This window comes from Anastrepha obliqua, chromosome 4 (genome assembly GCF_027943255.1).
Source record: "Anastrepha obliqua isolate idAnaObli1 chromosome 4, idAnaObli1_1.0, whole genome shotgun sequence".
In the NCBI taxonomy this organism is placed as follows: domain Eukaryota; kingdom Metazoa; phylum Arthropoda; class Insecta; order Diptera; family Tephritidae; genus Anastrepha; species Anastrepha obliqua.
The window spans coordinates 12625542-12649833 of NC_072895.1; the positions used below are offsets into that span (position 1 = coordinate 12625542).

Sequence of the window (24292 nt, forward strand, 5' to 3'; positions counted from 1 at the left end):
CGATGTTTTTGTTGTTTTTAAGGCTCCTACTTTTTTCGGGGCTTTTTCAAGTATTTCATTTACTTCTTAAGCCATATTTTTTCTGATGTATTGTATTTTTTCTTTTTAGAGCGTGCGAGGACAGCAGAGTCCTTTCCATTAAAAAGAAAGCAATTTTTTCAAATTTTTAATCATCTTTTATCAGCTTTGCTTTTCCACTCAGCAGTTAATAATGGCCTGGAAAAAGCATGCAAGCCAACACAGCTACTTTTCTTCTATTGATTTAAGCTCAGCATTTGCAACCTTTTTGCTCTCGAATTTACCCTTAGTTGCTATTTTCATGCATTTACCTATTTCATAAAAACAAATAAATTGGAGCATTTTTAATCGTCCTTACTCATCTTTTCCGCAATTACAAACCTTTTCTTTGTTTGCCAAAAACTCTGCTACAAATAAGCAAAAATCATTTTCTAAGCATTTTATCTTTATTTTTTTTATTTCCACTTTTGTTGCTATTCATAATAGAAAGGGCGCCAAGCAAACAAAGTAGTAAGCAAAATCAAGCAGCTTACACAACTACAAACAGATTAGGAAAAACAAAAGAATTTTGAGTTGGCACAAAAACCTTTACTTCCCACAAAATTGGATTGAATATTTCAACAATCACCTTTCGCCTTCTCCGCTTTCTCCTTCTCGCATGCATCGGCTTGTTGTCTTCGCATACCAACTTGCCAAACATTTCTATCCACATCCATCATGCCCGAGAGCCGTGCGCTCTTACACACATAGCTCTATACAGCAACTACACATACTACATACATATACACGGCAATAAGTACGTTTTATTGCTGCTACGTTATTGTTAGCGATTTGCCAGTCGCATTCCAAAATAATAGAAATTATGTAACTATGTTGGCCAAGCTGCCCATGTGACCATTGGCATACAAGCGCAGTACCGGCAACAGTTGTTGTCCTCACTGCCATTGCTATTGTCCCGGGTCATGATGCCTCTAGTGCTGATGCTTGTCGATTTACTACCATCGCGCTGCTCTACCGCACCTCTGCCTGCGTCTGCATTTTCCACACTGTTCCTTTGTATGCCATTTTTAAGCTCACAATCCTCACATTTCTCAGAGTTCTCACAGTTCTTACCATCCTCACCGTCCTCCTTACAGTCGTCGTCGTTGTCGATGTTATTCTTAATTTTATTATTTCTATAACTGGTGCTGGGATTTTCGATAGCTTCGGCCTGCTGTGGCATAAGTTCGCTGTCAGCATGTCACTCATGTCGTCAGGCATTGACCACGGCATTCACTTCAAGTGGCATTTCTGTCGAAATGGGTGTAGTGGGGGCAGCCGCTAGGGCAGCTGTTGCCAATGCTCTTACTTTCCGGTCGTTTAATTCTTTTCTGTTGCCTGCTGCTTCACGTTTTACACCATAAATACCGTAGATATCGTCGATGCTATTGATGTTGTTGTTGTTGTTATTTTCCTCAGTTGGTTGAAAATTGGTGTCACTTGCAGGTCCGGTTGGTGTTGATGTCAAAATATTACCGGTTGAAATCTTAAGTAGCGATTTCAATTTGGTCGCTTGGAATTTATACTAAAATGCGGCATGAGAAAAAAGTTCAGGAAGAAGAGAACAAAAACAAAGTGAGAGAAGAAGAAGAAGAAGAGGAGAGATATGTAAGTAAAAATGTGAGAATGATGTGGATGCTTGCTGCTTAAAATTGTTGTCTGCTAGTAAGACACACACACACACATGCATATATGAACATACATATACCAAGATACCCGAATGTCCTTGCATTACTCGCCATTACAGCGCGCAGCGGGTATAGCAAAATAAAATACGGCAATCTACTTTGAAATACGCAACAAAACTAGTAAAAACCGCATCTGCGGAAAATGTTTAGTACTTTAAATGAAAAATGGTTACTAAGATTGCTTTTGGGGCAGCATGGTGCCTTTTAATTTCGATAATAAGTGGTGCGATATAAGCTTACATACATAAATACATACATTCATGCATGCAAGTCTATACAGTAGCGGTGGAAATAATAGCAGTGCGGCATATTGCCAAGTATTAACTAACATATTTTTTTTTTTTATTAAAGCCAGTGCAGTTTTACAGCAGTTTTCTAAAGCGCCTGTTTAAGAAGTAAAAAATGTTTATGACTACTTTTTAAATTTCTGAAATTTTTGTCAGTTTTATTTAAATTTTGGTGCTTTGAAATAAATAATTTTTTATTAAATTGACTTTGCGTCCAACAGGAGGAACAAAAAGAGACCGACCAAGAAAGAGATAGCTTGATGACGCCGAAGTGATGAACGTTCGTAATAGGAGAAATGAGGCAAGAAAGAGACTGAATTGGAGGAGGATTGTTGCTGAAGCTATGGTCCACCACAGACTGTGAAGCTAAGAGAGATAGAAATTAAATTGATGGCAGTTTTCTAAAGCGTCTGTTTAAGAAGTTGAAAATTTCGTTGACAACCTTTTAAATTTATGAAATTTTTGTGAATTTCATTAAAAATTTGGTGCTTTAAAAAAATGTTTTTTTATTCAATAAATTTTTTGTTTAATATAAATTTTTTTTTTATTTTGTTATTCAAAAATTTTTTTTTTAATTTTTTAATTAAATTTTTTTTTTTTAATTTTAAAATTTAAGTTGAAGTTAAAAATTTAGATGAAAACTTTTTAATTTTATGAAATTTTTGTGAATTTAATTCAAAATTTGGTTCTTAAAAATTTTTTTTTTTATTAAAATTTTTTTTTTAATTTCAATTTTTTTTTTTAACTTTTAAATTTTTTTTCTTTTCCTTCTAAAATTTAAGTTGAAAAAGTTAAAAATTTTGATGAAAACTTTTTAAGTTTATAAAATTTTTGTGAATTTTATTCAAAATTTGGTGCTTTGGGATAAATATTTTTTTTTATTTAAACAATTTTTTTCTAAATTAAAAATTTTTTTTTTTTAATTTTTTTATTAAAAATTTTGATGACAACTTTTTAAATTTATGAAATTTTTATGTATTTTTTTCAAAATTTGTTGCTTTAAATTTTTTTTTATATAAACAATTTTTTTTTTAATTTTTTAATTACATTTTTTTTTTTAATTTTAACATTTAAGTTGAAGAAGTTGAAAATTTTGATGAAAACTTTTTAAATTTATGAAATTTTTGGGAATTTTATTCAAAATTTAGAGCTTTAAAAATGTATTTTTTTATTCAAAAACTTTTTTTAATTAAATTTTTTTTATTAATTTAATAATTTTTTTTTTTTTTTAATTTAAAAAATTTTAAATTTCTTTTCTTTTACTTCTAAAAATTTATAAAATTTTTGTGAATTTTATTCAAAATTTGGTGCTCTAAAAACGTATTTTTTTATTCAAAAACTTTTTTTTAATTAAATTTTTTTTTATTAATTTAATAATTTTTTTTTATTTAAAAAATTTAATTTAAAAAAAATTTTTTTTTAATTTTTTTTATCAAATTTACCGCACTTTTCTAAAGCGCCTGTTTAGGAAATTGACAATTTTTATACAATAACAACTTTTTAAATTCATAAATGTTTTTCTGAATTCTATTAAAAATGTTGTGCATTGAAATAAATGTTTTTTTTTTTTGGTGTTTGTAGTGCATTACACTTTATAAGAATCACCCGACAAAGTCCAGATTACTTACGAATTCTACAACTACGCTGTAGAGACTTTTCAAACAGAGGAGCTAGGTTTATTTAAGGCGATTTTCCTCAGGAAACAGATTCCTTACACCTGTCGTAACGCCATTATTACGTGACTTTTTCACCCTCAGTTGGAAACCTTTTTTAAAACATTCGGTTGGGCACCCGAATCTGGCTCGACCAACATGTTGAATGTGATGACATTGGCAACGTTTTGTATTTGCAAGGAAGTTGATGATGGGCTGAGAAAAAGTGATGCGAGATGGAATTTTTTGTCCTTTGGTCCATTGGTCCTTGCAAACATCGAAAATCGTAGAATATGCAGCCGTTATTTCTCAATTCATTACTCGTTTGGCTATGGAATCATTTTTCAAAAAACGATTTACTATCCATGGGAGTAGTCAACCAACCAACTGGAGCCGAAATACTCACAGCGAAGAGATTGTCGGCTTTGCCCACAAGGAGGCGAAAAGCTTAGTAAGAATCCAGCGCTCAAAAATCGCTTGTACATGTTTTGCTTGTCTTCCACCGAATCCATAAATAATTTGGCATTTCATATTTTACGATAAATTTCTTTGTAATCAACTTTTTTTTTTCTTCAGCCTTCTACGAAATGAGTCAAAATAGAGAAAAAAACAAAAAAAATTTCTTTTTCACAAACCAAAATATGTGCAGCAATTATTTTTGCGAAAGCGCATGGCGAAACCAATGAAAAAGGTAAGAAATTAAAAATATATACCTGCGATACCTAAAAGGGAACTATGAATGAGGCGCATTTGCCACACATTCCCATACAAATGCATGTAAATACATAGGAGTTCAGCTGGACCCGAGGCTGCCAACCGAAGGTGTAACTTTTTAAATCCTTTCATTCGTCCTGTTCGATGATCCTTTTTAAAATATTATATCCATAAATCAATAGGAAATTAAATTTCAGGAAGCTACCTCGAAGCTCAAGTCGTTAGCTATAATAGAAATATGTTAAATTCATGTCCAAAGTCGAAAAAGCCAGTCTGGCTAGACCCGAGTGCCCAACAGAGGGCACAAAGTCAAAAAGTCTAAGTTAGTGGATTTCAGCTTCTAGGCGATCAATTGTCCTCATCGCTGCGGCATAAAGGATGTAAAGATTGGAGGTAGTTTTTAGGAATAGGGATTTTTGACAGATCACGCGTGACTACTCTCAAACTAAGTACATCACTTTTTTCAGTATCCATTGACATTTCATCATGGAAAGACTTAGGCCGCAACAGCGTTTACAAATCGGACAGTAGCATTGCGAAGAACGACGCTCTGTGAAAAGTGTTCATCGCGCGCTCAGACCAACTTATGGTGTTTAGCGATGAGGCCCATATCTGGATTAATGGGATGAAGAGTCGGGTTGCTCGAGTTGGCATTCAAGAACAGCCATTACATCCATGGTAAACAACCGTTTGGTGCAGCCTATGGCCTGGAGGAATCATGGGCCCATATTTCTTCAAAGACGAGGCTGGCGTCAATGTCACAGTGAATGGCGAACGCTAATGCGCCATGATAAACTACTTTTTGATGCCGGATGAACGGAAATCGAAGCCCTTGATCTACACAACATTTGGTTCCAACAAGACGGCGGAGACGGTTTCGTCGCGAAATGAAAGAATTGGGATTCCCCTGAGAACCTGTGGTCTGCTCCTAGAAAGATGGGCCTCGAGTCAACTCAGCTAGTGCTGGGCTAGTGCGCAAACGTGAAAGGTCACGAGATCCTTCTGGCCACGGGTAGATCGGGGACGCTCAAGGGAACTCCTAAAGCTAACAAAGCCCCAGCTCTCGAATTTGGTGAGCATTCTTACCGGACATTGTCCGTTAGGTGTTCATGCCGTGAGACTCGGGATTGCCTCAAGTCCGATCTGCAGAAACGGTCTGGAGGACGAGGTGGAATCATCTCAACACTTTCTTTTCAGCTGCCCTGCTCTCGTCTGGCAAAGACTTAGGCATCTGGGCTCTCACTTTTTCGCTACGCCTGCGGATATAGCCGGTATAAATACCATAAATTTGGTGAAGTTCATCAGTAGCTTGTTGCGGCTAACTACGAACGCAAATCAGCCACCGTCGGCGTCGTCGTAAAATGTATGGTCATCATCGTCTCTAATACCAAGGCTCCTTCTTCCTTCCCTTCTCCTTTCTCCTCTCCCATGTATGGCACCACAACGGACGAATTTTTAGCTAGGGCAGTCATTTAACCTAACCTTACCTTACCTAACCTAACCTAACCTAAGACGGCGGACGGCGCGACTTGTCACACAGCCCGTGAAACAATGGAATGGATTTACTGCGTCGTCGTTTCGGTGAGCAGTTTATCTCTCGTCTCGGACCAGTGGAATGGCCACCAAGACCACTCTTATTTGTGGCGCTACGTAAAGTATAAATGTCTTGTGGATTCTGGATCAACCAGCTTCGATTGAGGCACAACAACGGACCCATTTCGTGGTCTAAGTGGCATCGATGTCTCTATGTGCGATGCGCCTGCCAAACCTAACATTACTAAAGTTATTTAAAATGTATGTTAATTTGGTGCAAAATTTGGTGTTTTGAAAAAAATTTGTTGGTTCTTGTTTTTTTTTTTTTTTGTAGAATACATTACACTTTTATAAAAACTAAAGTAAATGCAAAACAAAATGTTTAGAACTTGGTAATTCGTCACGCTGCTATTATTTTAACACCGCTGTACAATACTAATAATTTGAACAGGGCTGGTCAATATAATAGCAGCGCGACCTATTACAAGTTTTGACTATTTTTTTTAATAATTTTTTTTTTTTATAATTTTCAACGAATTTGCATCAACATTTCACGCTTTTTAGTCAGAGTCTTTAGAAAAAATCTGGAAATGCGGTGCTGTAGCTCATTAAAATTTGGTGTAATAAAGTGGTAAGTTTAAAGTAGCTCAACATACGCGTTGTTTTTGTTACTTTTTTTAAGGTGTTTTGCTTTTTCCTCCATATTACGAGTGCTCCAGTGCACTGTACAAACATACACAAATATTTACATACATACATATACGTATGAAAGAGGACAAAATGAAATAGATGCGGCAAGCTGATAAAGCAAAACTCTTGAAAACTCTTCTCCTCATCCTTATGTGAGCCTGCATACATTTACATACACTCGCGTGAATACAAAACATAAAACTGTGCACAGACACCAGCTGCTACCAACTTTTTCAAGGTCAACTTAAATTTAATAGAAATATAAATAAGTTAAAAGTTTTGCGCCACTGACCTGACAATAAGCTGCTAGTCACTCTTAACTCATTTTTTGTCGGCAACCGTTTTTTTTGTTTGCCTTTTGTTTCAAGTAAATTTCTTAAATATACTTATACGAGCATATAAGCCACTATCACGGCCAAGTGGGTTTGTGCGTACCCTTGCCTACCATTCAGTTGCCCTAAGAGAAGTCTTTGCAAATGGCGGTTGCCTCTCAATATAGAATGGCAAGTGTGCATTTCTGCCGCGAGAAAGCTTCTTACATAGAACCACTATCTGCCGTCTGTAGGCGGAATGAAGCAGTAGGGCAAGATTATACCACAAATTGGAGAAGAAACTCGGCCAAATACGACCTGATAAAGGGTGGTCGCGCCAGTTATATACCCAAATGAATGTACAGTATGCAAAATTCGTATTAGTACACCCCCTTATAAATAAAAAAACCACGTATATTTTCAAATTAATTTTAAAACAAATGCTTGAAACCGTTTTATTTTATAGATAATTAACTAAAATAAGGCCAAATAACAAAACCACTCACAAATAGTATTGAATTGCAAAAAAAAAAATAAGAAAGAAAAAAATTAACACTTTTCACAGAAACAAAATTCGTATTAGTGCACATGTATTTTTAATGATTTAAAGAGTAAATAAAAGATAGTTCAGAAAATTAATATTTTGTAGGATACCCTCGTTGCCTTAGAATAGCAGAAAATCTCTTCGGCATAGATTCCACCAATTTTTTGTGAGATTTGGAGAAATCTTCTTCCACTCTGATTTCAGAACTTTTTAAATGTTCTCGGTTTCTTATTTGATGATGTTTCAGTTGCTTTTTGAAAATCGACCATAAATTTTCTATGGGATTAATATCCGGGCTTTGTGGTGGTGTTTTGAGATAATTTGGACAGTTATAAAGGATCCATAACCTTATATCCAACGCCGTGTGCTTAGGGTCGTTATCTTGTTGGAATATAAATTTTTTTTGCAACCCAATTTTTTGGCACTTTTGCGTAGATTCTTTTTTAAAATATCAATATATTGCCTCGCAGTCATAATTCCATCAATAAAATGCAACTTTCCTACTCCGTTTGCCCCGAAACATCCCCATACCATCAGAGAACCACCACCGTGCTTGAAAGAAGGCTGCAGATTTCGTTTTTGAAGGCTAGTATTACACTCTCTCCAAATTTTTATGCGTCCATCGGACATTTTTATATTAAATTTACACTCGTCCGAAAAAATTACCCTTTTCCAAAACCGCATATTTTTGTTTAAATATTGCCTGGCGAATATAATACGCTTTCTTCTCTTTCTTCTATTGACAATTTTTTTACATAATTGCGCACTGTTTGAGGTGTAACTTTGATAGAAAAGTATTTTTCTAGTTCTGCAGCTAGTGAAACTCCACTGACGGTGGGATCTTTCCTGATAAGGCGTTTCAAATAAGTCTTGTGCCTCTGTCCAAGCTTTGCCCTGTTCACATTTCGAAGCTTTTTGTCAATCCTTCCACTGTCTCTATAAATTTTGACTACGTTTTGTATTGTAGACACACTTTTCTGCAATGTTCTCGCAATTTCGCGTAAAGACTTTCCGTTTTTGTTCATATTTATTATTAATCTCCTAGTTTCGTTTGATAATTCACTTACTTTAGGCGACATTGCAAACTAACTCCGCGAACTTCAACGAATGGCTACTAAAACGCAACTGCCCAAGGTTAAACTTTGAATGTTTAACACAATCGTTTCGAAAATAACGGTAAATACCAACAAATTGTTTACAAATTCAACGCATGCTAAGTGTACTAATACGAATTTTGCCTGCAGTAGAAATAGCTACACTGCTACTAAAGCTATTTTTTTCAATTCTATGCAAATGTTTCGGAGTTTTTGTTATTATTCTATTTTTTTATGAATTATACAATACCGCACTACGATTGAAATCAATTGCTTTAAAGTAAATTTGAAAATACACGTGGTATTTTTATTTGTAAGAGGGTGTACTAATACGAACTTTGCATACTGTACATAAAAACATAGTTTATGCTACAACAAAAACCACATAACACAAAACTTCAAACTTCGCACTGAATTATACAAAGTTGCTTAAAAACTTTTAACCAGAACTTTTAAACATTTTTGGTATATTTAAGGTCTAACAAAGAGTATTTTTAGGCATCAGAGTTATCAAATATGCGAAGTCTAAATTTAAATGGTTCAAATAAATTCCAGCTCATTATTTACTGAAGTATTTCATATTTATTTATAAGTATGATTTCTTACTACCTACGCAAAGTACTCGTATAAATGTACGTAAATAAGGTGTATCTCTATTTAAAGGCATAAGTGGCATACATTTTTGGAATGAGTGCATTTTTAAGATGATTTCACAAATTTTGCTATAGGTGTATGTGTATGTGTACATATATGAACATATAAATAAAAGCAATTTTCAAAGTTAGAATGTTATTATATCTAAAATTGAGGCAACCAATTCTCAATACCAATAGAACTACATTCCACTTGGAAATGATTTGTTAGCTTTACATTAATGAAATTTTGATATCCAGTTCAAATAAAGGCAATTTTTCACGTGAAAATACTAAAATGCAAACAAATATTGTTTATGGGCTCTCATTAGAATTTGTGAAATATTATAACATCAAGCAAACAATGTTAATCTCGTTTTATAATTTAATCAAATTGTGGTAGAGACACAAGTACTGGATATTAAATTAGTGTAAACCAGGTACAGTGCCGAGTATGACATGAAATTGAAAGCTTCTACAATTTCCAACAAGTACCTACAAGTAAAAACATGGTGAGTACAGTACAGCTACAACAACTACTTGTGCTCTTGCACAACTCAGTAAGTGGATAAGTGTACGAGTGTATAAGTATTTAAGCGTGAACTCTTGTACAACTGCAGGCTACTGTGTAACAAATCCAATCGATGAGCCGTTACCGGTGCAACGCGTACTCATGCATGCATACATACAAGCACACATATGAGCGTACGGAGAGCCACGTGCACAGAGCAAGTATTTGTACAGATGTGAAATCAGCCAGATAAGATTACAGCAAATAGTTTGCCAACTTGAATGGCAGCCAATTAGAACTTGAACCGACTAAACTACTAATGATATTACACACACATACATATGGATATATTGTATAATACATTTGTATGAAAGCTTTAATTGCATTATTAAAAAATTTTTATAATTTCGAAGAAATAATTTAAAAAATATCCTGAATAACTGAAATTAAAGTTAAAAAAATGTTCGTTAAGATTTTTAAACTTTTTCATACGAATTTTTAGGATGTATGCCAGGAAAAAATTAATCACCCTATTGAAAGACACTTGTGAACTAGCGAGCCATGATATACAAACAGGCGTAAAGGTCAAAATGAAGATTTTCATCAATCAAAACCATTTGCGTTTTATTTAGTAAAAAAGTTATACAAAAACAAAGAGGGATGATTAATTTTGCGCCACCAGCCAGAGACAATTTTATAATCGCTCTATCTATCCATGTATCAAGAACGATGGAATACATGACAATGCAGATTGAATTGAAATTTTTAGAGTCAAATGTTTGCACCAGTGGATATATTCCATAAATTTTTTTTTCTCCTGATGTCCTGACGTCATTTAAGATGGGCTACGTGAGAGAACTTTGAGAAAAATGTCAAAATAGCTAGCTTTTGTATGCAACAACGAATGGTTAGATTAGATTAATGCAGCCTTTAGAACAGAAAAGAAAGAAAAAAAGTTGGTTGCAAGCAAAAAACAGTTCGACAAAGCACTGAAATGGCATCAGCTGCCCCAATCCGTGAGAATCCAGTAATGGTACTGCGATATGCAAAACCTTCTGCATTCTCTCTGCCATGCGTGCGCCTATGAAAGCTTTGGCAATTGAGCGATTCCATATCCGAGTATGTACTGTTGTCGAGTTATTCTGGATGGTATCGTAAATTTTTCTTTTAATTGGCTTATTTGTATTGTTGAGTATAATAAAAAATAATATTAATTTTTGTTTTTTGGTTTTATAATTTAATAATTTTGAGATTTATTTAGGTTGAAAATTTTCCTATAGAATTTAAGTGGTAGTGAATATCTAACTTTAAAAAAAGTGTTATATTTCTTAATATAAAATATACTATGTAAAATATACTATATATAATATATACACAACATTTTTTTTTTTTAATATTTTGCTCAATTTTTTGTGAAAAAACAAAATTTAAATTTAAGAAGCTTTTGTTTTATGGCTCAAAACGGGTTTTGTGAAAAACAAAATATTTTTTAAAATATTTTTATTTGTTTGCTACAAATTTTCGGGAAAAAAATTTTGCTTTAAGAAATTTTTACTTGCTAAAAATTTTTTTTTCAAGTAATATTTACTTTTTTCTTACAATTATTTGCGAAAAACAAATTTGGTTTGCCAAAATTTTATCAAGAAATTTTTATATATTTGCAAAAATTTTTAGGAAAAAAATTTTTCGTTTTTAAGAAATTCTTAACCAAAACACCCATGTTTAACAAAACAAAAATTAAAATTTCTTAAAAAAAAAAATAAGAATTTCTTAAAAAACAAACCAATAAAAATGTCTTAAAAACATTTCTCAAAAACAATTTAAATTTTTTTTATTTTTTACAAAAAAAATTTGTTGTTAATAGTTTTCTGTTTTTATTATAAAATGTTTTCTTCTAAGAAATTATTTTCCAAAGACAAAGTTTTTAAAAACAAAAAACAATGAACAACCAAATTTTTTTATACAAAAAAATTAAAAATGTCTTCAATAAAATTTTTTTTCTCCAATTACTTCTTAAATTTTTTTTTGCAAAAATTTGGGGAAATAATTTATTAAAACAAAATTTTTAAAAACAATTAACAACAAAAATTAAAATTTTTTTAAATAATGTTTTATTTTTTTATAAAAAAAATGTGTTGTGGGTAATAATTTCTTAAATCTAAAATTTTTAAAACAATTATATTAACAACAAAAAAAAACCTTTTATAAAAAAATAAAAACTTCTTCAAAAAAAATTGTTTTCCAAATATTTCCTAAACTTTTTTGAAAAAAAATTAAGAAATTTTTATATTTTTGCTAAAAAATTTTGGGAAACAAATATTCATTGTTAAGCATTTTTTTAACAAAAATAAATAAAAAAATGGTAGCAAAAAAAATTAAAAATTTCTTAAAAACTAAAATGCAAAAATTTTGTAAAACAACAAATATATATATATGTATACATATATATTTTTTTATGTATGTATATATATATTTCTTATATTTTTATAAAAGGAAAATTTTGTTAATAGTTTTTCGTTTCTAATAATTTTTGTTTTACGATATTATTTCTCAAAAACAAAATTTCTAAAAACAAAAAGCAATGAGCAACAAAAATTCTTTTTTATAAAAAAATAAATATTTTTTCAAAAAAAGTTTCTTTTCCAAATATTTCTTAAATTTTTCCCCCACATATTTCTTAAATTTATTTCCGGAAAAATTTTGGGAAATAATTTATTAAAACAAAAATTTTTAAAGCAAAAAGCAATTGACAACAAATTTTTTTTTTTTTAATAAAAGTTTCTTAAAAAAAATTGTTTCCAAATATTTCTTAAATTTTGATTTCGCAAAAATTTTTGATAAAAAAATTTAAGAAATTTTTATATTTTTGGGGAACAAATTTTCATTTTTAAGGAATTTTGAACAAAATAAATAAATTAATTAAAAATTTCTTAAAAACAATATTAAAAATAGATTAATAGATATTTGTTTATAAAAAATTTTGTTTTAAGAAATTTTTCAACATAAAATTAAATTTTCTTCAAAAAAAATTTTTTTTTCGAAATATTTCTTACATTTTTTGCCCACACATTTCTTAATTTTTTTCCGCAAAAATTTTGGGAAATAATTTATTGAAACAAAAATTTTTAAAACAAAAAGCAATTGACAACAAATTTTTTTTTTTTTTTAATAAAAGTTTCTTAAAAAAAATTGTTTCCAAATATTTCTTAAATTTTGTTTTCGCAAAAATTTTTGATAAAAAAATTTAAGAAATTTTTATATTTTTCCTAAAAAATTTTGGGAAACAAATTTTCATTTTTAAGGAATTTTGAACAAAATAAATAAATTAATTAAAAATTTCTTAAAAACAATATTAAAAATTTCTTAAAAAACAAAAATATCTTAAAAAAATTGCTAATAGATTTTTGTTTATAAAAAATTTTGTTTTAAGAAATTTTTCAACATAAAATTAAATTTTCTTCAAAAAAAATTTTTTTTTTCGAAATATTTCTTAAATTTTTTGCCCACACATTTCTTAATTTTTTTCCGCAAAAATTTTGGGAAATAATTTATTGAAACAAAAGTTTTTAAAAACAAAAAACAATTAACAACAAAAATTTTTTTTTATAAAAAAACCCAAATTTCTTGAAAAAAAGTTTTTTCCAAATATATCTTAAAATTTTTTTTGGTCAAAAAGTTTTAAATTTTTTTTTCACAAAAATTTTTTACCAAAAAAAATTTTAAGAAATTTTTATATTTTTACTAAAAATATGTGGGAAAAAATTTTCGTTTGTAAGAAAGTTTTAACAAAAAAAAATTAAATTTTTTCTTTTTTAAAGTTTTCTTTTTTTTATTTTTTTATAAAAAAAACATGTTTTGTTAATTGTTTTTTGTTAAAAAAAAAAACAATTAACAACAAAAATATGTTTAATAAAAAAATAAGCAGGAACAATTTTTTTATAAAATAAAAAAAATTTTTCCAAAAATTTCTTAAATTTTTTTTTCGAAAAGTTTTCGGGCAAAAAAAATTGTTTATGAAATTTTTACTTATGTATAAATTTTTTTTTTGTAATTTCTTAAAAATAGAAATTCTTTTTCCCAAAAATATAAAAATTTTTCATTTTCCTAAAATACCCATCTTCGGTTTTTTTCTTCTTATTTTTATTATTAACAGCTTAAACTATATGAGACTCTAATAACTTTATATTTTTGGGGTGAAAAAAGTTGTAACAACCTTTAAGAAATATTGTATTTATTTTTTTTTTTTGCTTAAATTTTTGGGGAACAAATTTCTTTTTAACAAATTTCTATTTTTTGCAAAATTTTTTTTGTGTAATTTTCTTAAAATGCCCCTCTTTAGATTTTTTTCTTCTTATTTTTATCATTAAGAGCTAAGACTATGTCGGATTCCCATGTAGTGCTAACTAGTGAATGACTGGAAATATTTACATATTTTTAAAAATAATATTTAATAATTTGTAAGTACATAAAGGGGCATCAGAGTGATGCATATAATTTTGATTGAAATCCTTTCACGTCTGCTAAAAAAGACTTGTATTTGATTGACAAACTTTTGCCATTTTTCGGATTCAAGTACCAGTGAATCAAATTAAATGATGAGCTAAGGATATATCTTTTCTGAATAGTAAATTAGAAGAGCAACCGCACTTTGTACAGAGTGAGATCAGAGTCCTAACTTTCTACAATAAACTAAGTTCCATTAGCGAAAGTGGCAAATTTTCCTAACAATCGAGTCTACATCAGCGCAATGGGCCAAATTTATATCCTAACAAGGATGGTGAAACCAGCAACACATCCCAAAAAGTTTGCCATTACTTTACTATTTTTAATAAATTATACATTCACATACCTGAGCTAGGAGGTGTGCTAAGTGCATAAAACCCCAACAAAGTCCCCCGAATTTCTTACAGTAATAAATTAAGGCACACCGTTTCTAGATATGCACACTAAATCTCCAAGCATCTGAATCCCTTTCAGGGTGACCGGTTACTTGTGCCACTCGAACAAGTGCAACAGCTATACATACAAACAAATGTGCCATTTTAACAAAAACTACTATTAAAGTGTCTACCAACTATCCATTTAACAAACTGTCAATTTCATTTAGCGACATCACAAGAGAATACAAACAATTAAGGACAACAAGGGGCAGAAAATAGAAACTATATAAAGTGCATACAAATACATACATACAATACAACGTCATGTATACAAATGCTTAAACTCTTCACACTACCACTACTAAGTACTACTACTACAACTACATACTACTCCAGCCATTGATAGTGCAACTACTGCATCAACAAATTACATCATCAACGCCAATTCCTCACCGCATATGCCCATTGAGCTTTTTGTAATTGCCTCAAACTTACTTCGGTCGGCAGCAGAAGATCCTGCGAAGAGCTAACAAAGCGTGTAAATTGCTCCGTTGCCAGCGCAATGCGTCCGGTCTCATAGCAGAAGAGCGCAAAGTTTAAGTGCACAAGTGGATTACGTCCGGCATCCTGTTGTAGTTGTATTTCGTTGGAACGTTGAAAAGCCTTAAATGCATTCTCACCATCCTCCAGCTTACGTAAACATACTGCAATTGGTTGGCAATTCGTGTCGTAGATGTTTCGAGTACACAGAGAGTTTTGTTGGCGCGGGATGGTAGGTGGTTGGAGGATCAATGCAAAAGAAGAAGAACATTTTTTGTAATGGCATGCGGCAAAAATGAAAAGTAGAAAAGTGGAAAAGTTTAGAAGAAAATCAGTAATTTTAGTAAAGTAAGGGAAATGATGCGCGGAAAACTTTAAGTAGATTTGGTGACTTAAACAAAACAAAATGAAAGATTGAAAAAGTTCAAGTTTACTCTATACTCTACAGCGCATACATACAAACATTTTTAAAGCTACTAATTAATGGCATCTACGATAAAAATTAACACTTAATCATAGTTTTCTATGGTTTTTACGCCACAAATATGTATATCTGTGAACTTTTGATAAAACAACTTAAGTCGATTTAGCGTTTTAGAGATATTCTTTAACATGTTGGCCTTTGTCTGATGATTGAGGTTTATATTATAACTTAATGTTTACTACAGTCTGTGTCAGAAAAAAAGAACCGGTTGTAGTTCTTGTAAGTTCATGATATATTTCGTTCTGCTTTTTGCTGCATAATAGTCTCACTCAAAGGCTACGACGCCAGTGCTAACTCAGGTTACTTTCCTCAAACTTTCCCGTAAACACAACCAAACAGAAATGAGTGAGAAGTACGCGAAGCGTTTCGAGGCGGTATTTTTATGCACGCATTCGAAAGGGCCGAAATTATCGCGAATTTTGGTACAAGATTTGAAGATGTTTCCGTACAAAGTCCAGACGATGCATCAGTTGTTAGCTGCTGACCGCCAATCGCGTCTAACATACGCTCAAGCCATCCTTAATCACCACCAAGAGGAAGATGATTTTTCATCAAAAATAATCATGAGTGATGAGGCCCATTTCCATCTTAGCGGGTACGTAAATAAGCAAAGTTTACGCTTCAGGGGCACTGAAAATCCGCGTGTAACCCACGGAGAGCCATTACACCCGCTCAAAGTCACACTATGGTGTGCTGTTTTCGCTGGAGGAGTCATCGGACCTTTTTTCTCCGAAGACGTCGCGGGCCAAACGGTTACTGTGAATGGTGAGCGCTACAGAGCAATGATCAACGAGTTCTTTTTGCCGCAACTTGATGAATTGGGATTGGAAAACATGTGGTTCCAACAGGACGGTGCAACGGCACACACTGCACGTGCCACAACCGATATGCTGACGGATGCATTTCCCGGGCACCTAATCTCCCGTTTTGGCGATTTGCACTGGCCAGCAAGATCGCCTGATTTGACGGCTCCAGACTTCTTTTTGTGGGGCTTTTTGAAGTCGCGGGTTTATGTCAACACGCCTCAGACTCTTGCAGCTCTTAAAGACAATATCCGTCAAGAATGTGAGGACCTATCGCCGGAAGTTTTGGCCAAAGTGATGGAAAATGCCATAAAAAGGGCTCAAATGGCAATCAACTGTGGCGGCGGCCATTTACGTGACATCATATTCTCGACTTGATGTAAAAAAAAATTAAAAGACCAAATAAAAATAATCCACAAGAAGAATAAAAGTTTTTCTTTTTTTTTAAATTACAGCCAAAAAACACCGCAAGGTTACTTTTGCGCCACCTGTATAAGGTGTACAAAAATGTTGAATGCTTTTCCGAGCGCGGCTTGAAGCGAGTGAGTACAAAAAATCAGGATAAAGTGATCGTCCAACTTTTTAAGCGGGACCCTTCTTTGTGACTACGCCACGTGCGATCAGTTCTTGCTAAAAAGGGAATAGATGTGAATATCGACACCATCGAATGACAACTGAAAGAGGTAAACATATACTATCGTCCCACATCAGCAAAACCACTACTCTCAGAAAAACACATTGAGAAACAACAAAACAAGAAAATGGCGTTACAGTAACGGACTGGCCTTCCCAGTCCCCAGACGCCAACCCCATTGAAAATGTGTGGGGAATTATGAAAACACAACTCGTGCGTCAAGTTCGCAAAATCTGGTCCTCTTTGTCGACGAGTTACGCAGAAAAGCTGGTTTAAAGCATGCCGAGAAAATGTCAGGCTATACCCGACAACAACGGGGACTACACGACGACTTATTGAGTTATTGCGACTCGTAGTTTTGTGCATACTTTCATGTAAAAAAAAAAATTACCTTTTATACTTCATGAATATTCGCGGTTCTTTTTTTCTGACACAGACTGGCACGTACACCCTTTTTGGGTATTTGGCCGAGCTCCTCCTCCTATGTGTGGTGTGCGTCTTGATGTTGTTCCACAAATAGAGAGGCCTACAGTTTCAGGCCGACTTCGAACGGCAGATATTTTTATGAGGAGCTTTTTCATGACAGAAATACACTCGGAGGTTTGCCATTACCTGCCGAGGGGCGACCGCTATTAGAAAAATGTTTTTCTTAATTTTGGTGTTTCACCGGTAGTCACGCACCAACCCATTCGGCTACGGCGGCCGAATATACCCTCAATTAATTTGTTAAAGCTCCTCGTTTGAGAAATTACAAAAAAAGGTTTACTATCATAATTTGATATGGTACTCGTATCGTCAGAACGAGTTTGTGTAAATGATCCAAATCAATGTTGTTTTATTTGCGGAGAATAAATGTTTAAGAACACCAATTAAATGTGACACCGTCCGTAACTGAGGCTTAGAAAATTTACTTTGGTCACACGATGGAAATGAAATATATTCCTTGGATTCCTCAAAAAGTACGCGAAATATGCGTTGAGTTTCTACGTTTGTGGACAAATAAGAAATGGAATAGATTTAGGCACGAAACTGCTATGGTCTGGAAGGAGCCTGTGCAGCAACGAACGACGATTTTTGTTTGGTTAACATAACTGGCATTAACCGGAAAAATCGAGCCAAATATCCTTGAGGAATATCCTTGCATACGGTCGGCACATAGACGTGTTTAAAGCCCTAACATATCACCTGAAGCTCCAGCTGGTCCATCACAGGAGGAGCCTATGCATTTAAAAGGCGAATACTGACTTAGAATGTGCCCTGGAAACGCCAAGCCCACTCAACCAAAATTATTTAAACGAGCTTATCACAGATTTGGGTCTATCAAAGTCTGCTTCTGAACTTTTGGCTTCTAGGCTAAAAGAAAGAAACTTAGTAACAAAGGAAACTAAAATTTCTCATTGCCGCATAAGAGATTCTTCTGAAGCTTCTGAAATATTTTTCTGAAGAAAATGACTTTGTATTTTATGAAGATGTACCTGGTTTAATGGCTACGATGGGATTACAAAATTACGTGCCTAATGAGTGGCGTTTATTCATAGACTCATCAAAACGGCGAGTAGGTAATTTCGGGCTCGTGTGCGTACTACCTTTCTTTAGCAATATTCTTCAGTTTAACATACGAATTTTTCTTCGTTGACTGAATGCGATAGTTGCATTATCTCGACCGGAAAGTGTCAGGAGATCAATTTAGAGTTTAGAATTTAGAGCTAACGGAATTTAAATTGAAATAAAATAACGAAAACTCAAATTGATTGGGCAATCTTCGAGTTTATTTATTCAAAATAGTCCCCTCTGGTCTCGATACACTATTTTGCGCGATCTAAAAGCTTTTCGAAAGAGTGTTTCAGAACATTGACCGGAATCCGGAATGTCATTCAGGATGTCGGTAAAAGCCTTTTGGATGGCCTCTACGGACGCAAAACGTTTTCCTTTCAAGGCCAAATGTAATTTCTGAATAAGTAGAAGTCACAGGGAGCCATATCAGGCGAATACGGTGATGGTTAAAATGATGTTTCTAGTCAAAACATCAGTCACAAGAGTGGATCGATGAGATGGTGCATTATAATGTAATAAGCGCCAGCTTCATCCTTCGCGCCATTCAGAGTGAATTCGACGAATGCGATGCTACAAACGCTTCAAAACGCCAAGAGAGAAAATTACATTGACGGTTTGGCCCATTGGCATGAGCTCCTTGTGGACAATTCCCTTGGAATCGTAAAGACAAAAGTGCATCAAGTTGATTTTTGACTTCTACAAATGCAATTTTTTGGTTGGTGGCTCGTCTGTGGTCTTCCATTCGGCACTTTGACGCTTAGTTTCAGGTTCATGTTGGAAACACCACGTTCCATCACCAGTTACAATGTCGTAAAGGAAGTTCTCGCCTTTTCTTGCCTCTTCAATGAGATCTTTGGAATGTTGAATTCTGAGCAATTTTTGGACCTCAGTTAACTTGTGCGGAATGACCTTTCGTAAGCCCAAATGATCAGTTAGGTTAGGTTAGATTACGTTTGGCAGCCGCATCGCACATAGAGACAACGATGCCACTTAGACCACGAAATGGGTCCGTTGTGAGCCGCGGGGGTTGGGTTACATTTCCCTCTCCATATTGAACCATCCTGAGCTTTTCACAAAGCGGAAAAATTGTTGATACCTAAAGTGTATAGATTATCTATATTCGTTAGGAAGTAGGATTTTAAAAATCGGTTTCTGCTTCTTGGCTGAATTGTTTCCAACTCCTCTTCATTTCTGCAGCTACGACAGAAATCATGCGTGTAAACGCCTAATCTCCTTGCATGATTTCCTATGAGACAATGTCCGGTGAGGGCCCCTACTAAGGTCCTGATTTGAAGTCTACTCAATTTTATAATACTCTTGGACAGACGTAAGTTTAGCATTGGTCATGTTTGCCTAGCAATTTCACGGGTGTTATTGCAAATCCATCTTTGATTTTCAGAACTGATTAGTGCGTCCTTAATGAGAAGCTTACAAGTTGCGAGAGGTATCTCCATAAAATTACTTATGCTTGATCAGTTAAAATTCGATAAATCGATCTTTTGGAGGTATTTAACTCCAATTCCATGAATTTCAACAATGATTTCGGTTCATTTTTGATAAATTTACAACCAATTTCGATGGAGTTTTCGGTGATTACTGTTTTTGGGCGGCCCGTATGTTCATTGTCATTTATGTCCTCACAACCATTCTGAAACTTGTAAACCACTCATGAACTCTGGCACGAGATAGACAATCATCGCCATAAAGTTTTTTCATCAATTCAAATGTTTCGGTAAAGGTTTTACCGATTTTAAAACAAAATTTAATTTGTTCGAAACTCATTTTTGTACCGATGACACAAACGTACTGACACTTTAGACGCAATAATTTCGCAATAACTCGACCTCCGAAGAAATTTGAGTAGTTCTTATAGTGCCAAGCAGCAAAGGTGACCGTTTCTAACCACATCAGTTTCAAAGACTTCAAGTCTAATTCGAGCGAAGGCCGGGCAGACGCACAGAAAGTGGTCCACCGTCTCACCCACTAAACCGAATGCCACCAAGCTTTCACTGGCCGCGGTGCAGAAAGGATTGCTTTCACTTGAATAACCTTTCAGGATATTTAAAAACTTGGTGAATATGGTTAATGGTAATTATTATGGTTAATTATCAGGTCAGTCCATAAGTTCGTGCGTTTTTTAAAGGTGGTTTTAAAAGTATTTTAAGTATTTATTAATCAATAATGTATTTTCCTTCATTATTTACAATATCTTCCCAACGTTTAGGCAAATTTTTATTTCCCTGCTCAAAAAATTGTTTGTCCTCGGAGCCAAAATACGCTTCGATATCCCTTTTTATAACTTCTGTTGAAGAGTAGTTCTTGTAACTCATATGAGATTGAAGTCCAGGGAAAAGGTGATAATCACAAGGTGCAATATTCGGAGAGTATGGTGGATGTGGCATTAGCTCCCATCCGAGCTCTTTCAGCTTGACTAATGTTTGCCTTGCGGTATGAGGTCTTGCGTTGTCCTGGTGAAACAAAACTTTGCGTCTATTCACTAAAGACGGTCGCTTCTTGTTAAGTGCGCCATTCAGGTTTGACAGCTGATGGGAATAATAATCAGCAGTTATCGTCTGGTTTGGTTCCAGAAGTTCTTAATAAACAATAGCGGCCATATCCCACCAAATAGACAGGAGAATCTTGTTGGGGTGAAGGCCATTTCTAGGGGTCAGTTCTGGTGTTTCGTCTTTATCTAACCATTGGCGTATGCGAACAGGATTATTGTAAACGACCCATTTTTCATCACCAGTAACGACACGGTTCAAAAAACTTTCATTTGCAAGCCGTTACAGCAGCTGAGAACACACATTCATTCGCTGCTGAAGGCTGGCGAGGGAAAGTCTATGCGGAACCCATTTTCCCAGCCTTGAAACCTTTCCCAACTGAACCAGGTGCCTGTGAACTGTTCCATGCGATGAATCTAACTTCTGAGCTATCATATCGACTGTGAAATTTGGCTCAGCTTCCACGAGTTCGAGCAAGGCGTCGGAGTTAAAGACTTCAGGACGACCAGCGTGCGGGGCATCCTTCACGTCGCAGTTACCACTTCGGAATTTTGAAAACCACGTGTGCGTAGTCCTTATACTCACGATATCCTCTCCGTGAGCAGTGTTTATTTCCGCAACAGCAGTTATTGCATTTTTACCACTTTTATAAAAAAAATAATATACAAAATATGCCTCTTAAACGCGTTCGAAGATTCCATTTTATTTTTTAACAACACGTGCTTCTATCTGCGATTAAAATCACTTGTTGAATGCAAAATATATCAAAAAAAAATATAAATAGTTCCGTTATATTTCGCGAATAATTTTTTGTATACAAAAATCGTACAAAAGTGAAATTATGGGTAAAATACGCACGAACTTATGGACTGACCTGATATTATGGTAATATATGACTAAAAAATAAACCAGCTGGTGACCCCGATATATTTTAAAGAAAAAAAGGAAATATTTTATCTTCCAACTGAATGCAAAGGCTTAAAAAAATGCCTACATTCATTTGTATACAGCCATTAGTTCAATTCCAAGGGTATTTCTTTTTTGTTGTCAACATTTTTTTGGTTCATTGCACACTGGTTGCCTAAGTGGATTTACTACTTAAAGGGTATACTTACATACCTACATACATACATGCTGATGTCAACTAGCAAGCGTTTAAATTTTTTCTTAAACTTTTTCCTTCTTTTGTTTCAACTTTTATCCACCACTCAGCGGTTTCTTAAGTGCACACTTCGTATGTAGGCAAGCAAGATATTCGTGGGTGGCTTAATTCGCAGCCACAATTAGCGCTTATGCAACATAAATGCAGGCTACAGGACTTCCGGTTAGCGGTCATGATAAGTACTTCTGTATGTGCGAGTATCTACGTATGTATGGATGTATGTATTTGTGTATAGAGCGCGCCTAAGCTGTGGTGATAATTGTAGTAAAGACAAAGGGTCACGCCCAACAGCCAACCCAAAAAAGTTCATTCTTGGCGAATTTAACATACATACATACATACATACATACCTACATACATACCTACATACAAACAAAGCTCAATGCCTGTTCTGTGGTGACTTTTTGTTCAGGCCGGCTTTGCTTGTATGTATTCTTCAGAAATCCTATATCCATAAGGATGTATAAGAAGCTTCTCACATTCCTACATACAAATCAAACAAAAGTGCGTATGTGTATGTGCGTGTAGATAGCTACTTACTTCCGAGCAGCATGTAGCATTCGGCGCTGTCCTTGCGCAAGTTGATGGCCGCAGCAAGCGTATGAAAGGCACTCGCGTATTGTTGCGCTGCATTGTTGTCAAGTAGTGACATGAAAGGAAACAAAAACAAATTCGAAAGTAAGACAAAACTTTGAAATGTAATTTAGGCATCATAATATAAATGTAATACGTGTAATTATGTATACGAGGGTGGGCTTTTTATACTTTTAGGCCAATAATGAAATCATAGTAAAATAATAAAGAAAATCGATTTTTGAAGTGAAACTTCTTAGGCGTCAATGGACGAGTGAGTATGGAGAGTAAAATTTCAAGGCCATGCAACGTTTTGGGAATTTTCGTTCCGCGAGAGAGAAAAAAAGATGTAACGTAGAGGAAACGGAGAGAGAGAGCTATACCTTATATGTATCTTAGATACGCCTTTGGCTATTTTTCCTGAGTTTTTCCTTGTGGTTGCTAATTTCTAGGGAGAAATAACACTGCCTACTTTTTGGCGCTTGTTTGTTGGTGAAAATATATTTTTGTTGTCCACTTTTTGGCGTTATATTTCCTTGGTGCCTACTGTTTGGGGCGTTTTCTGATCCTCATTTTTTTGGCTTTTTTTGGTGCCTACTTTTTGGCGCTTTACCGTTTTCTAGTGCTAGTGCTTGTGCGTACTATAAAGTGCTATCCATTCCGGCGTCGGATTTATTGGTATTGCCTTGCGGTAATTTGCGCCGTTGCTGCGGCCTGGAATCGCTGCGTTTATGCGGGTGATAAACCCTCGGAGTAGTGCGCGTTGTTGCCACGGTTTGTGTACGGAGTTTACCCACACCTTCTCCGGTTTTTGTAAATTTTATCTATTTGTATTCTGTGCAAATGTTGTGAATTTATTTAGAATATATTCTTTCTCTCTATTTCTCTCTCTCTCATTCTCTCTCGGGTCTCTCCCTCTTTCTTTATCTGCCTTGAAAGTTTCACTTCTGTTGTGTGCACTGCGCCACACGCACTCTATTTTTTTTCAAATTATTGGAAGTTAATACACCTTTGCATTCGTTTGAACTCAATTTTTGCAATTTTTTTTGGAATTTTCAAAGCAGTTTCACCCCTTATAAATGGACACCTCCTAAACGAGCTGTTTAAAGGCTTCAACAACTTCTTCAGGCGTTGAAGAACGTTGACCTCGTATTTTATTTTTGTTGTTTGGAAGCAAAAAGAAATCATTAGGTGCTAAATCAGCGCTGAAAGGCGGACGACCCATTAATTCGATCTTTGGTGTGCTCCACAACTCTCTTGTGTGAACCGATACGTGAGAGAAGAATGATTCCTTTTCGACGATTAAAAAAAACAAAAATAAATAATTGGCGCGTACACTTCTGTTAGGTGTTTGGCCGAGCTCCTCCTCCTATTTGTGGTGTGCGTCTTGATGTTATTCCACAAATGGAGGGACCTACAGTTACAAGCCGACTCCGAACGGCAGA

The 24292-nt window shown here is 34.2% G+C and overlaps 1 protein-coding gene across 1 annotated transcript in view; it reads right to left on the reverse strand.

Moving 5' to 3' along the window:
- Window positions 1-1256: 1256 nt before the first annotated feature.
- The window catches only part of LOC129244578 (Bardet-Biedl syndrome 4 protein homolog), a 71644-nt gene continuing 48608 nt past the window's right edge, over window positions 1257-24292 (reverse strand). The window contains exons 8-10 of the mRNA XM_054882290.1: window positions 22815-22901; window positions 15089-15297; window positions 1257-1582 (exon numbers count right to left, since the gene is read on the reverse strand). Coding sequence (XP_054738265.1) covers window positions 1271-1582; window positions 15089-15297; window positions 22815-22901 — 608 coding nt within the window. The 3' untranslated portion in view covers window positions 1257-1270. The remainder of the gene's footprint in view (window positions 1583-15088; window positions 15298-22814; window positions 22902-24292) is intronic.